The sequence below is a fragment of the Grampus griseus genome (assembly GCF_964374135.1).
Source record: "Grampus griseus genome assembly, chromosome: 6".
In the NCBI taxonomy this organism is placed as follows: domain Eukaryota; kingdom Metazoa; phylum Chordata; class Mammalia; order Artiodactyla; family Delphinidae; genus Grampus; species Grampus griseus.
In genome coordinates this window covers 48,516,852-48,533,343 of record NC_139000.1, presented here as the reverse complement: position 1 = coordinate 48,533,343, position 16,492 = coordinate 48,516,852, and the positions used below count along the sequence as shown (strand labels likewise).

General features: G+C 43.3%; 1 protein-coding gene across 21 annotated transcripts in view; it reads right to left on the bottom strand.

Annotated features, from left to right (window-relative positions):
- Nucleotides 1-16,492, bottom strand: part of TRPM3 (transient receptor potential cation channel subfamily M member 3) — a gene marked incomplete at both ends in the record, with an annotated part of 787,829 nt that overhangs the window by 8,319 nt on the left and 763,018 nt on the right. For all 21 annotated transcript variants that reach the window (XM_082657218.1, XM_082657236.1, XM_082657222.1 and 18 more), the window contains 3 exons: nt 3,114-3,246; nt 5,206-5,405; nt 5,526-5,676. In XM_082657218.1, the coding sequence (XP_082513344.1) occupies nt 3,114-3,246; nt 5,206-5,405; nt 5,526-5,676 (484 nt within the window). The remainder of the gene's footprint in view (nt 1-3,113; nt 3,247-5,205; nt 5,406-5,525; nt 5,677-16,492) is intronic.

Genomic DNA, 16,492 nt, shown 5'->3' with positions numbered 1-16,492 from the left:
GCATGTACTGAAACAGAACTGAACTAGTTAAAGGATGATGAGCACAGAATTTGATGGAACAAACTCCAAGGATTGGTTATCTTCAGCCAATAGTCAAAAAATCCTCAGAAAAGAAGCCAGTCACCAATGTTGCTTAATAGTTTAGAAATTTGGTTATTTTAATATAATTATCACCAGCTAGATATTGTCCCAAATAAGTGAGGGCACTGGTTACAATCAATTAGCTCATTACATTCTGGAACTGTATTGCTTTAGATACATCATGGTCATTGCTATATAAAAATGGGAAAGTCGGGCTTCCCTGGTGGCACAGTGGTTGAGAGTCCGCCTGCCGATGCAGGGGACACAGGTTCGTGTCCCAGTCCTGGAAGATCCCACATGCCGCAGAGCGGCTGGGCCCGTGAGCCATGGCCGCTGAGCCTGCGCGTCCGGAGCCTGTGCTCCGCAACAGGAGAGGCCACAACAGTGAGAGGCCCGCGTACCACAAAAAAAAAAAAAAAAAAAGGGAAGTCAAGGATTTTTCAGGATCAAGTTCCTCCAAGGTGTTAATGATCTCCTGAATATTGTATTGAGCCCTATACATATCATTTGGTGACAAAAATATGATTTAATAATGATCCATTTAAATAGACAATTATGGAAGTATATTTGTATTTCTAAAAAGATTCATGCAAATAGAACATGTATAAATAAATTGTATTTTAAAGGTAGTAGCAGGGGGAGAAGCATGGGGCTCACTATGTGAAAAAATCCTTTTCCCAAGTTTTTAGTAGAGCAAAGAACCAGCTCTTAATTTTTCTGATTTCAAATCTCTGTATTGAGGTTATCTAATATGAAGAGAAAATTATAAAACATTTTATATACTATATAGAATGTGCACAGTTAACTTATGTAAATTTAACATATGTATTCAAATGTGTGTTTATACATATTTATCTATTTATCACTCTCTATCCATCTAGCTATCCATCTAGCTAGCTAGCTAATGTACAACAGGACAGGTGATTTCACATGCCACTCCACTTAGAAAGGACATGGCCTAGAGAATGTGTGAGATTGGTAACATGGACCCACTCTTCCCTTGGTTGATTCCCTTATGCATCTCGTGGTGCTTCTATTGTGCTGAGTATAATCCTAGTGTTTAAAGATGTTATTTTCGGGTACAATTACAAATGCAAAACAAACCAAAACTACCACCACCAACAACAAAAGCAAAACCTCAAATAAACACAGACAGAAGCAACAGAAGCAGAATGAGGCCCGGGCTTAAGTTCACTTCTCTGGCACCTGCGCTTGGCCGAGAACTCGTCCTGGTCCTCTAGGCCAGTGTTACTCCAGGAGGTCAGCTAACGCCTGGGACACAGGGAGGGTGCGCCTGCACGCTGTCCTGATTTCTGGGAATTGTTCATCTTGGTCATGCTCTGAAGGGTGGGGCTCTGTAACCACCCACAGAAGAATAGGGCCTTGGGGAAGAAGTCTCCTGGAAGCGTTTGTAGGTGTGGGGTGAGAGCCTCAGTTGGAGGTGCTATAGTTCCTTTATGTTTCCATCCAAAAGGAATTGGTGACAAGGTCACAGTTTACATGCCCTGGTGTCTGTAACTCTCATTCTAGTTCCCCAGAAAGAAAGACAAAGACTTCCTTGCATCTTAACACTCCTTCCCCTACCTTTCTTTCCTCCCAGGTCTGTGGTTTTCTGAATCCAAAAAGCATTTCAAACACATGCTTTGGAAATATGTCTGAGCAATGGACAATGTGTCCACAGGGCACAATTTTCTTGGAACCACATGGCTATATGTCCATTAATAAATAGCTTTTTCAAGGCCTCAGCATGAGAGAGAGCTTTAGATTTGCAGCTCCTTCCTCTGTTTGCTGGAAAATTGCTTCACACCATATCATCATAAAATGCTCTATTTTGCAATGACAGATGCGTATAAAATCTGTGCATGGCTTTAAACTTTATTAATATTGGCTGAGTACGTATGGATACAATCACTCAATAGCATATGTGTATATACTCACTTACCTAGACTGCATTCTTTCAAGAAATAAAGGGCCAGGGACAGAAAAATGCCATTTGTGTAATTTCTACAGAGCCACTAGAGAAAATGTATGACATGGGTAAGCAGACAAAATGTCATTTCATGAAAACTAGAGGCAACTGACTCAAATCTTAGAAGTCTGAGTCATATATCATCTGAAGTCATCAGTATATCATCCTTTTCCCATTATTTATAATTTGCTTCTGCCACCTTTATATTGAAAGTGCTTAAAATTTAAAGTTACACTAATGCTTTGTAACACTTGGGGTGTTCTTTAGAAGAGTAGTTCCTAAATGCTGGGTTTTGAGCGCCAGGCTGGAATGAAGTTTGTATTAGTCTACAGCAAAATGGGGAAAATCAGAAAATGTAAGTTCATTTACATAAACTTAGATTTATTAACCTTAAAGGATTCTCTTCTCTTCATTTTGAGATTTTTTTCTTACAGCCCTACTGGTCTACAAAGCTATTTGGCCAATGAGATCTAAAATTATATAGTAAGTAAGTAAAAAATCTGCCTTTATTTCTTTGCTTTTATCTTGTTCTATAAGAAGAAAAAACAAAACAATTGGAAAAAAACAACCCTCAACCATTATTTTATCTAATTCACAAGTCTCTTGCTATTGTTTATTCAGAAAGTATTGGGCACCCATATAAGCCAGGCACTAGGACCATCCTCAACTTTGGAGAAGATGCTCAGTGATCTACATGAAACACAAACTTGATGGAAAGCCTTGAGTTGGGCTGGGTCTCTCTTGGTTTATGTCTGGGTCAGAACTTTCCAATTTCTGGTCTGAGCCAGCAACTCTTGCCCTGTCCTGGACTCAACAATCTCTAGTGTCCAGGAAGGCGGCTGCTACTGCCTGCTGGAGAAGTCTAGGGTCTATAAGTCTGGGACTTTGATCTATAGACATTTCAGACAACATTCTGTTCTCTCATAAGCTCGATGATTTCTTGGACAATAAAAATAAGCACAACGGGGTCTCTGTTTTTTTGTGGCCCTGCAAACAAAATCAATTGATAAGGCATGCCATGGTATAAAACAACCCCAGGAGGCATGTACCCATGGGAACACACCTTTCTGAAGTCACTCGTATCCTCTCATCATTGGACGAGTTGAATCGGTCATCCTTTTCTCTGAAATATTCCTCTATGCACTGCTCTTCAAAATCATGTACTTTCTTGAGCTCATCATCAGTTATGAAGAGCTCTGTGGAAAAGAAATGAGAGATATGAGGCAGAGAAGTAAAAGCGATGGCACCTGACTTGTGGGTCAAATGACATTCCTAATCTAACTCAAGGTTAGGGAATGGGGCCCAGATTCTTCACTGAGTCTCAAACTAAATCCAAATCTGGTCAGGCAACTTGTGTCACTGTCCTCTTTCTCTGTGTTAGATTCATTATGGGTCTCTGAAGCTCACCTGAGTACACCTGGTTTACTGCAGAGACCGGTTAGAACTATATATATCATAAGGACAAAAATGTAGCTAAATAAAGGAAAGGGAAGCTATGCAGAGAATGGAGGTTTCTTAAAAACTCAACTTCTGGGCTGAGGAGTGTGGCAGACAGACATTGTTCATTCACCTTACTAAAAGCCCTTTGCAACCCAAGTTCCCTCTTCCCTCTTCCCACTACTGAGACTGGAAAGCCAAATACACATTTCCAGTGTCCGTTCAAGCTAGCAACAGCCATGAGACCCAGTTTGGCTCAAGGAACAAAAAAAACCTGCTGCAGGAAAGGGTTGTGTATTGAGAAGAGATTTTGCTTTCCTGATAAACTGTACGTATGTGGCTGCTTCTTTCTACCTTTTTTCCCCTTCATGCTTCTTTCTGCCCTGAACATGAATGTGATGACTGGAAGTGCAGCAGCTATTTCGCTACCATGAGACAAGACAGTGTGACAAGGAATAGCTGACTTGGGGTCTTTGACTTCAGTGAGTCATTGTTGAGCTCTGGGCTATTTATTTACCTTTTCACTTTTTGTTGTGTGAGAAAAGTAAAACCTTACATATTTGTGTTACTGTTAGTCTGGTTTTCTATTTATAGCTGGTAAACAAATTCATAACTGATTCAGTGGTAGAAAGAGCCCAGTGGAAATCTGAACCTTTTCTCCCCCTGAGCTTTCTACTTGCCTAAATGGGTGTTTCATAATGGAAATAGTGAATTTTGGAATTCTTAACCCCTCTCCAACTTTCCAATTTTAATGTCTCGAAAGAAGTCAGGCATTGCTGTGTCAGAGAAGTTGTTAAAAGCTTCAGACTTAGAGAAGCAGTTGATTATTAAGTGGCTTTGGTTTCAAACTTTAGTTGCACTAGTGATCACCTGGAGGTAATTCTTGGGCCACAATCCTAGAGGCTCTGGTTCAGTAGATTTAGTGTAGGTGGTCTATCTGACACACTTTGAGAAACCACGGTAGGTTGCTTGTATGGGGGCTGGATTCCCAATGGTTCTTAACTGTGGGTGGTACCCAGGGGATATTTAGGAATCTGCAGGAGCTATTAGTATTCAATGTGTGGAGGCCTGATGTGCTAAATCTCCTGCAATATGTGGAACAATCCTATATAATGAAGAATTATTCCACCCCAATGTCAATCTAATTTCCTTCCAGAAACACTGGGCTAGAAGGTGGTTGGTGGAGGGTCTTTTTTTTTTTTTGTCCTTGGAATCATGGAAAGCAGGATTGGTTTCCTCATGAAGCCATATAGGCACAACCCTTAAGGCTTGGGAAATGTTTAAGACCTAAAAACATGATAGATCCAAAAATGACCATGGAAAATCAAACTTAGTCACCTACAACTCAACTCATGTCAGGATGCTTAAATTATATATACTGCAGCATTGGGAGCATATTAACATGGTTGATATATCTTGTGGTGGGATGTCTGTAAAGTAAGAAGCTTAGAACCTATGAAGGTGTTAAAACAGCCCTGCTGGAGCCTGGTTTTATCTCACTAAGAAAGGTGTGAGGCTAAGAGTGCTCGCTTTAAGCCTCTCCTGTTTCCCTTCCAGCACCATTTCTCATCATGCATACCCTCCCATCCCTCCCAAGTCTTCGGAGCTATGGGCAGGAAGCAGGAGGACCCAGGTGCCCAGTGGTCCTGCACGACCAGGTATAGACGTGGTGGGGATTTCTGCTCTGTAGTTGCGGGGGGTTGTCACTCAAAGCTTACTCAGGCCATAGTCCCTTTCATCTGGGTCACTCTCGTGTTTTCTCCATCGGCAACACAGGTGCTGGAATATCATGGTCATGTGGCTGAATATGATCAGAGGTGGGGGCAGAACGGGCCTTTCATGGAAAGTCATGATGAGCTGATACCTCTGAAACTTCCACACTTGGTTGGATATTGATTTTACCTCAAAAAATGTATTGCTGAAATAGAGACCAGAGAGAATCAAGTGAGGAAAACCGCTGCTTTCTGGAGCGTCATGCCCCGCTCCTGCCTCAGTCTCCCTACTCCATTCCAAGGGCTCTGAAGAAGGACCCTCTTACTTAAAGACAGCGATGAGGAGGTTGACCAGCAGGATGTTTGCCACTAGGAGGTAGCAGGCCATGATGGCCGGCACGATCCAGGCTCCTGTCTTGCAGGGAGGCAGTTGGATTATTTTACCATCCTCTCGAGTCTCATTCTGTCCACAGGGAGCTGGAGGAAGCAGCACAGGCAAGATGTCAGAAATCGTGTGGCTCTGTGATAGAAACCACAGACTGAGTTGAAGGAGGGGTTTTTACATGAAGGAAAAATACAGCCATCTCAAAACAAACAGAAAAAGGAATTCCAGAAAAGCCAAAACAAACAAACGAAAGCTTCATGAATATCTCTAGGGGCTGTCTCTGCAGAGGGGAGTTGGTTCTGCCAGTCTCCCAAGTTGTCATCTGACACGAAAGAGGTGGGTGGAGCCCCCTGCTGGCTTGCCGAGTCCCTGGGGCACTTAGTGTCCCCCCAAGGAAGCCTGGTGAAGGCTTTCCCAGGGAGTGCAGAAGGGGCAGAGTCTCACTGCCCCGTCAAGTTACTTTCAAAATGTGCTGTGGAGGCCAGAAGCCTACAGCTGTAAGAGCAGCAGCCTCGAGGGGCTATTGACTCGGAATTAACACGGGGCAGCTGTTAATTGCTTCAAGAAACAACCCAGGGACTCTGAGTTAACGATTTGCTGTCTCAGTGTGGAAGGAACGAAACAGGGCAGCACCTTGGGAAGTATTTAGGGGGACTGTTGCTCAGTGCTCCTGATGGATGGCATTTCATGGGGAGGGGCAGTGAGGGGAGATGGGCCAGGACCCTGGAGCCTGTAGCCACCTGCTTTTTTTCCTGCAGCATTTCCATTCCAAAAATGTGCTTCCAGTGCACAGGGAACAAAACCCAACTGCATTGAATAAATGGGCAAATAGAGAAAAATAAAACATCTGACTGCACAGGGGACCATGTGGGGATCTTTAAAAACTGCCAATGCCCAGCTCCACCCCAGTCAATTGAACCAGAATCTTTGAGGGTGGCCCCGGCATCAACATTTCTTTCAAAATTTCCCAGGTAATTCTCAGGTGCCACTAACATGAGTCTACTGAACTAGAATTAGTCTAGAAACATTATATGATTTTTGACATGCTCTGAAGTCCAAAATACATCTCAGTTTATGAGGGTTTTAGTAATATCAGGACACCAAGACTCTGTTTTTATAGCCAGAAAAAGATGGCCAAAGTGCTTCCTTTGGACCAGCCTGTAAGATGATCAGGTGTTGATGGACTCAGATGTTCTCAAGGAGCCAGCATCTTTTTTGTTGTTGGCAGCTGTGGCACTATGCACCCAAGACAGCCCTGTGAGAGGTTCTGATCATTTCCTCCTTTGGAAGGAAAACCCAATGATAGAGCCCACATTGGCTCCAGGATGAAGTCCAAGCTCTGAGGGTAGCTAGCCTGGTGCCACCTCTTGCTACTTCCCACCTCTCCCTCTGAGCACAAACTGGACCAAGTTTCTTGCAGTTCCTAGAACTGTCACACCCTCTCTTACTTCCTGAATTTTTTTTTTTTTTTTTTTTTTTTTTTTTTTTTGCGGTACACGGGCCTCTCACTGCTGTGGCCTCTCCCGTTGCGGAGCACGGGCTCCGGACGCGCAGGCTCAGTGGTCATGGCTCACGGGCCCAGCCGCTCCGCGGCATGTGGGATCTTCCCGGACCGGGGCACAACTCGTGTCCCCTGCATCGGCAGGCGGACTCTCAACCACTGCGCCACCAGGGAAGCCCTATTTCCTGATTTTGAGCCATGCTTCTTCTTTCCCTTCCCAAAGGCCCCCTGACACCTTGCTCCCCCGACTCCCATGCTTCACCTGGATGAATCCTATTCACTTTTCAGTGCTTACTTAGCTTTCAGCTAAATTTCTGCTCCTTTCCAGCTGGGACTGGGATAGGTATTAACAAAGATCCTCTGCTTGACCAAACTCCACTCAGGCAGGCTCTTCTGAGCTCTTTTGTGGCCTCAACTTGTGGACTTCCATGCTTGTCTCTGCATTTGTCCAATTTTAGCAAGAATCCTGCTAAGTACGTTTAGCCAGAATCCCCATCCTCAATTTCTAATCACCATCGATATCTAATCAGTTTCCTCATTCTCCACCATCCTCCATCTGAAGTCTGATCACACTGGTCTGTCTTCAGTAAGAATCCATTACGTCAGGTAAGCCAGAACCCCCCTTACTCCTGATGTTTCCTCTTAGTGAACTTCCATCCACTGACCCACACCCAGCTCATGGCTATAAGTTTCCTTTTTTTTTTATTTCTTCACTCAGAGTAGGGCCAATCTCTCTCTCCTATTACAGAACACCACTGCTGTAGCCCCCCTTGAACAAAGTCTTCCTTACCATTTTTACCAAATGTCATGAATAATTTTTTCTTTAACAAATAATCTTTTCTTTAGTAATTTTGTCTTCCATATAATCCCAGAACTCTGTTTGCTTGCCCCTTTGGGGGGTTTCTCAGCACTGTATCACTGCTGCCAATTTACTGGGCTCTGTGTCCTACATAAGATTTCCAGTGGTAACATATCTCTTCATGGTTTCCAGTTACCTGGCTCAGTGCATACACACAGCACATCCACACATATCCACACATGAAAACTGTTGAGTGAATAAAGGTCACTAAACACAGTTTGGTTGTTGAGCACTAACATTCCCCACAGCTCTGCAAGCCTACTCATGATGGACAGTTCTAGCTCTAAGCAGTTGCTGGCTCCTTCCTTAGGTTCTTCCCAGAAATCCTGCCCTTGGTCTGGCAAGAAGGCTTCTCAGGCTCAACCAGATACCTGGGTCTCTGACACCCACTTGGCTGCAGGCCTCATGGAATGGCTCACTTTGCTTTTCTCTCCTCATGAAGCTTGCCCGGCCACCCTACCCCCTTCCTCCTGACTTGACCTCCCTTGGGGTTGTCACTCCTGTGCTGCCCTTTTCTTTGGTTCCTGCTCAGATCTCTATGGGGAAGCCGACAAAGAGCAGGAGAAAGAACTGCTTGGGGTAGGGTACAAAGCGCACACAGTTCTTACAGGTGTGATCCCTGATTTCCATTTAATGATGTCATTCTGAGATTTCTCTTTACATTCTGGGAGAACGTAAAATGAACTTGTGTGGCGCAGAGCTCATCCAGCTTTTGACCCCGTATTTAGTGAAGATGCAGACACTTCCTCCACTAGAGAAGAAACCTTCTTCTAGCCTAGAGAAAAACCCAGGGAGAATAGTAGGTGCTCGCTAGTTTCAAGTGGCCGGTGCGCATTTCCATGGGTCTTCAGATAGTGTCATTAACATGTCTCTAGATCTCTGCTTTATTCCCCTACTAGTTGGAAAATTGGACCAACTCATTACCTTTATACAAGATTTGATTTGATTTAATGTCATCATGATTGGCTCTGGGAACTCTCTGCCAATTCTTTGGGTATTAATTTATTCCACCTTCCCCCACCTTTTTTTCATCCTGCCTTTATAGAAGTAGTATTACTTTAGTGGTTAGGAACATGCATTATAATCCGGCAGACCTGGGTTCAAATCCCAATGCCACCATTTTCAAATGATGCGACATTAGCTTACTCCATGAATTTCAGCCTCCTCATCTGTAAAATGGGGTAGTAATAGTATATATGGGGGGGAGATTGTCAAAATCATTAAATGAGAATGCATGGAAAGCACTTGGCTCAGTATCTAGCATACAGCACTTAATTAACATTAGTTGGTGTCATGACTGGTATTGTTATTTTGTAATTAATAGACTTGAAGTGTCTCAAGGTTAGGGACTATGTCTTATTCCTCTTTACTTTACAATCACTAAGCATAGCACTTATTCTACAAACATTCATTGAGTGGTTATAATATGCTGGGTACGGGAGATGCTGGGGATTAAAGAGACAGTCCCTGTTGCTAAGGAACTCACAGTTTAGTAGGGGCACAGAAAGGGAATAGAACATTGCATTTAACGGGTGACGTGAGCTCTGCTGGGGGCTCTGAAGAAGCACAGCAGAACTGCTGCCGTCCTTCTAGCCTCGGTCACACTGAGCAGGCTGGTACTCAGGATTAGCCTTGAGGACTACCATCTAGACTCTACAGCAACACGTGCAGTATAAGTGAATTAGATGACCCTTGTGATAATGAAAATAAAAATGAACCAGTAAGAAACAGCCTTCATTTGGTAATATCAGCAAAGAGGCAGTGAACATTATATGCAGCAGTTAGTGCAAAACATTGCTTTGTAATGGCTCCTAGTCGTGTCCTTGCTCAGAGCATTTATCTGCACTAGAAAGTGCTATGACTCAAACTTACAGATGTCTACCCCTGATGAAGATGAACTGGGTGCCTTAAAGCCCTGACAAGCAGATTTTGGGATAAGTTATCTGTTATAACTTATATAAGTTATAGTACCAACCAGTATCTAGGGGTTCATATTCCCAGGGAAATACTCCAGGGCACACAAACCCAAGATGGCCCACGGGTGGATGTTTAGGAACGTGTGGGCTGGTGGCTGCCATTGCGCCTCCTCCTTCCCTGCTCTGGAACCTGACACGAGTGGTTTTTCTCCCAACCCTCTTGCAAGAAGTAAATGTACAGTCACTACCACCCTCATACCAAGTGACATGTTGTCACCTCCCTCTTCGTTGATGACAGTCAGTGCAGGGTGCCTCTGGTGGATGTTTGGTGGTTCCACCTGCCTAGTATATACATTTCCCCTTCCTCTGCTAAGAGCATCCTGGTTTCCCTTTGTGGAGCTATTCCTCCCTACTCTCAGTCCATGAAGTTTGGGTGAAATGAGCTGCATGCAGTTCCATATTGAGGAAATTAATCAGTGTATTTTATCTCCTGATTGCAGTGATTAGTTCAGGGATGGACATGTGATCCTAGCCTGACCAATCAGAGCCAATGAGCATAAACCTTGGGCCTTTTGCTAGAACTTGTATTAAAGAGAAGCTCTTTTTACAATGCGATATAAGTCTACCAAGCAAAGAGAGCCTGCCCAGGAGTGACTACATCACAGAGAAGAGAAACAGATTCCTGATTCAGCCATGCCTAAAACCAGAATTCTTCAGTTATATGAACCATAAAATTCCTTTTTTCCTTAAGTCAATTTGAATTGGGTTTCTATCACTTGCAGTGAGTCCTGGCTAATACAGTCACCCTTGCCTCCCTGTCCCCTGTCCACGGTCATTAAAGATGTTGATATTTTGTTTATACCACTCCTGGGAGGCAACATCTGGAGCCTTGGAGTAGCATGAAGAGATTGGAAGAGGCAACTGGCAATGTGAAATCTGACCTGACATCAAGGTTGAATCACAGTTTCAGGGTTTCAGGAGCCAGAGGCTCTGTTGCTCTTTTTCTTCCCCAAACATAGAAGAACTTAAGGGGTCTACACTGCTCAAAGCTCAATTGTCCTCTGACTCAGAAACTAATGATACAGATTTCACTTATTATCAAGTCAGTAGGGTAAACACACTTGGGAAACTGGCCAAAGTTCCCAGCTACTCCCAAAGTGAAGAAAACCTTGCTCTAGAAGCTGATCATAGATAGATTAGGCCAAAGAAGCCCCGGTGTGTGTGGGGGTGCGGGTACAGAGTGTAAAGCCTACATCTATGCAATTATGGCCAAATGAGAAGGGATCAAACATTTGGAAATGCAGATTCTCTACAGTTTATCTACGTGGGTCACAATGACACATCACAAGGCAGAAAGTTGGAAGTGCATTAACGAGTAGAAGTGAAATGGATGACTGGGCTCTAGAACAATGATAGGTTGTGCAGTTATAATCCAGCCAGGTTACGCAGGTCAGAGTAAGAACGTCCTCCCTTTTCTGTACATGTTCTGGAGAGCAGCCTTCCAATGGCTGAAATTTTTTTTATCATAAATTTTTATAATAACTAAAATAAGGGTCAACAGAGTCCCTCACTAGAATGTAAGCTTCATGTGGAAAAGCATTTTTGTGTGTTTTGTTCACTAAAGAAACAACAGCTATAACACTGCCTGGCACATAGCAGATGCTCAATAAATATTTGCCAAATGAATGAAGGCAGGAATATCACATACTGTACGTTTGACCTGCAATGTCAGGCATTTCTGTAAGGGTTACATTCGATCAATTTCACTGGGTCAGTGGTTGTTTTCCTATTTACTTCAAGATCTTAAGTGCCACCATGACCTGCTAATATGAGATGGTTCCTGTAAGAGCAAAAATCTGAAAGAGGGGAAAAAATAGATTCTTGATTATTTGTTTTTGCAATTAACTTGCAAAGGAACATGCCTGGCTTCGGTAAAGGCTATAGAAAATCTCCCTTCTGAATGCTGTTGCATAAATCTCCACGGCACACCAGACATAACACCCCATCTTAAACTCACGGCAGACATTTGGTAATCAATCATTACACTCTTCTGTCAGGTTGTAGCCTTGGAATCCTTTTTACGACAAAACTCCCCAAAGCACGACTAATCAACTGAAGTTAACACAAGAGATGGAAACTTTCTCTTAGTTCTTTCAAAAATGAGAACATGAGGTCTCGGTGAAAGATAATTTCTATACCTCTTTTCAGGATCCTCCTTATGCCCGCATGGCCTGGCCTTTGCCCAACCTATACTACCTTGAAGTTGCCCAGGAACAAAAATGGGTCAAATTAGACATCCTGCTTTTCTTAGACCCTGACACTTTTGATGAAGGGCCACCTACATAAGTCCTGGGCTCCTGGACACTGCCCACTGCCCATTTTAAAAGTTACCTTTTAAAATGGATACTTCTGGGACTTCCCTGGTGGTGCAGTGGTTAAGAATCCTCCTGCCAGGGATTCCCTGGTGGCGCAGTGGTTGGGAGTCTGCCTGCTGATGCGGGGGACGCGGGTTTGTGCCCCACTCCAGGAAGATCCCACATGCCGCGGAGCGGCTGAGCCCGTGAGCCGTGGTCGCTGGGCCTGTGCGTCCGGAGCCTGTGCTCCGTAGCGGGAGGGGCCACAGCGGTGAGAGGCCTGCGTACCACAGAAAAAAAAAAAAAAAAAAAAAAGGCTCGAGAAGAATCCTCCTGCCAATGCAGGGGACATGGATTCAATCCCTGGTCTGGGAAGATCCCACATGCTGTGGGGCAACTAAGCCCATGCACCACAACCACTGAGCCTGCACTCTAGAGCCCACGAGACACAACAATTGAGCCTGTGGGCCACAACTACTGAAGCCCGTGTGCCTAGAGCCAACGCACCGCAATGAAGAGTAGCCCCCGCTTGCTGCAACTAGAGAAAGCCCACGTGCAGCAACAGAGACCCAACACAGCCAAAAAAACAAAAAAACAAAACTAAATTAAAATGGATACTTCTAGTGGAACTGCTAATCCTAGTTTGTTATTTGGGATCCACTAAAGTGAAGGACAATAGAGATTTGAAATAAATAACTGTGGAAAGCATAGCGTGTGGCAGTCTCTGTGCTGTGTACTTCACATCAGCCATTGCACTTAAGCTTCCTTGCAACTCCATAACAAATGTATTATCCTTGCTACATAGTTGTAGAAACATGCACTGAGGGGTGCAATGCCTTATCTAAGATCACACAACTAATAAGGGAATATGCCAGAACCATTCATTCATCCATCCAAAAAATAATGAGTTCCTGCTACATGCCAGTGGGAATTGGCTCTGGAGATGCACTTATGAATGAAGCAGAAATGGGTCCTCCTCCCCTCTGACCCCAAAGCCTGTATGTATGCCTCTCTATCTCATACAGCCTTTCCAATGTAATATTGCTACTGACTACCTATGCAAGCTTCAGTGTAAGGCCCTGTGCTATGAGCCTTACCTATATCACCTTATTTTAATCTTTATAATACTTTGACATGGTGGATTTTATTGCCCCATTTAAAGGTGAAGAAGTGAGGCTCAGAAAATTTTAGTATCTCTGTCAGTTATTTCAGAGACAGTAAGAACAGAATCAGGATGTCCACACAAACCTGTTCAACTGTAAAGTATCTTTTCTCTCTGTGCCTCTGAAGGAAGAGCCAACATGGGGTTGAGAGGAATCTCAACTATGAACAAATGTAAAGACAGATTGATAGACATCTGCATTTTTCTTGTTTCCATCAACACGAATAAAGCCTGAGCTGTTCAGATCATGTACAAATGTATAGAACACTAAAATTTGAAGTGTGGAGAAAGAAATTTGATTCATATAATAGGTACCAGCTGTAGGCACCCACATCCCAAAGATTAAGACACTTGCCCTTTTGATTTTATCCTATAAGGCATGGGGAAAAGAAACATTTGTTTACTTAATACACATACCACACTGTTTCCAAAAAGCATGAGAGATTAAAAACGAAACACCAATATGTGATATAATGAGCATCATCTTTAAAAATATGAAGAAGAAGGATATTTCCAGAAGATTATCTCTTCCTCACCTGGCTGAAGAAACGTCTCAATAGCTTATTCCAAATCACAGGCAATGGAATAAAGAGCTTAGTTAAACATATGACTACATTTATCCTATTTTTTTTAAACAAAGGATTTTCAACTAAAAATCCATCCTGAAAAGCTAAGGAGACAAAGAGGATTTCCCCACCTCATTTTGAAAATCCATACAGTTTGCCATGGAGGATTTAGAATGCCATTACACAGCTCCTATGGCTTACTCCAAGGAACCAGATAGCTCTGCCTTTTTGGCCTTTTTCCTGACACACTGCTTTCCTTGGCAAGAGAACTGGAGATGCCTCCTTTTGTATGGCTGTATCTATTTAGAAGCTCCTGATCTAAGAGCCCTGGATAACAGTACATCCAGGCAGAAGTCTTCTTTATGTAAGTAAGGGGCTCTTTCTGTTTCTTTTAATAGGCTATAGTCAATGTCCTCTAGAAATGGAGGTCAGGAAGAACAGAGGTAATTGAATACCAGGTAAGCTCCAACTTTGTAGAGTCAAAAGCACCACCCACCAGCTCTTTTACTTCTTTTGTGGTTCATTTCTTTTCCCTTCCCCTGCCCTAAGTGTTGGGCAAGATGCAAGTTGGTAGTGACATGGTACAAAGGCAACCATGAGAAAGGAGTAAGAGGTCTCAGTTCCTCCATCTGTGAATGGAGGGACTTGGACTATTGATATCCCCTACAGTGCACTGCCCACACAACTCAGGAAGTCCAAGATGATTGTGGGATACAGGAACAGCTCACTAAGTAGCACTGAATTGGATAGTGAGAAAGTGATGACCTTTTCAAGCCTCTTTCCATCTTCCTGACTCCATCAGAGAGAATGCGTCAGTTTGAGGATAATATTTCTTTAACACTTCCTTCACATCTGCTAAACTTCCTTTTTAGTAGAGACTGGGCAGGCTGAAGGCTCAAGCATCTGGACAGAATTTCCTAACAATGCGGTGTTTTCATTCTGTTTATTTTATGCTCATTTTCTATTACATCAAATCACACTGATTTTTCAACTTACGGCCATGATGTAAATATTTTTCTTTTCTTTTCTTTTTTTTTTGCGGTACACAGGCCTCTCACTGTTGTGGCCTCTCCCATTGCGGGGCAGAGGCTCCGGACGCGCAGTCTCAGTGGCCATGGCTCACGGGCCCAGCTGCTCCGTGGCATGTGGGATCTTCCCAGACCGGAGCACGAACCCATGTCCCCTGCATCAGCAGGTGGACTCTCAACCACTGAGCCACCAGGGAAGCCCAATGATGTAAATTTTTAAAAATAAATTAATTTAGGTTTTAAAATTGAGCCAATTGAACTAAAAACATTAAAGAGTGGACAGATGTTACAAAACAGTGAATCGTTTATGTGACTAACTAAAGGTTGGGAAACGCTAGATGATCTCTAAGCCCCATCTAGTCCAGACATTTTATTACTCTATGAATCTAAGAAGAGGAGCAGAAGACCAGAATAAGCCCCAGGCTGGATTATCTATCCCAGGAGCTTACTGTAGGGCACCTATAAAAGCTGTATTCTTTTTATTCCTGTCAGAAAAGCAAACAAATACCTAGCCCCCACTGCACAACAGAGAACCCAGCCACCACCAAGGGGGAAAAAACTCACCAATGACAGAGCCTTTAACTCTTCACAGGGTTAGGGTTACACATGCTCAGCTTTCAGCTATTTAGGAAACACAATTAAATTAATAAGCTTTGTTTTTTAATCTGGTGAATCAGAAAGCAGGATGTGCAACTACGGAAGCCTGCATGCCTAGAGCCCGTGCTCTGCAACGAGAGAAGCCACCACAAGGAGAAGCCTGGCATCGCAACAAAGAGAAGCCCCTGCTCACCACAACTAGAGAAAGCCCGCACGCGGTAACAAAGACCCAATGCAGCCGCTCCCCACCCCCTAAAAAGAAATACATATATATATATATATATATAATATATATATATATTATATATATATGAAGCAGGATGTTATAAGCCTAGGTATGTTGTGTGTGAATTGTGGGCGGGGGAGGGGGGAAGGGGAGAACATCCAATTCCCTCTGTTATCTTGGTTCTGTATTTTAGTTATTCTTAACTTCTAGCTTTACCTAGAGACAAACATGTCATTTATTTGCTGTTATTTGAGAAGGATTCAAAATTCCAACCTTGGTAGTTCATTATTTGGGATCAGGAGTTAGTATCAGTAAGATCCTATACAAATTTTGCCGGCGAAGGATGTGTATCTATACTAGCCTGTTGTACGTGTCAGTGAATTTGTTGCCATGATGCAGCAGATTGATTGCATTAATAGCTCCAATTGCTCTCTCTGTATCCAACCTCCTTTGCCATGTGAGTTGAGAGTTTCATTTCTTTCAATAAACAGATAGGATCTATTTCCTTGCCCCTTGGTTCTGAGTTTAGCCATGTGAGTTTCTTTGGCAATGGGGATGTTAGCAAATGTGACCCATATAGAAGCCTGGAAAAAACCTTGAGTGTTTTTGTTTCCACTCTTCCACTTCAGCCATCACCACGAGGAACATGCTTGAGCTAGTCTTCTGGAGGATGAAACACGGGAACCTCTGCTCCCAGTC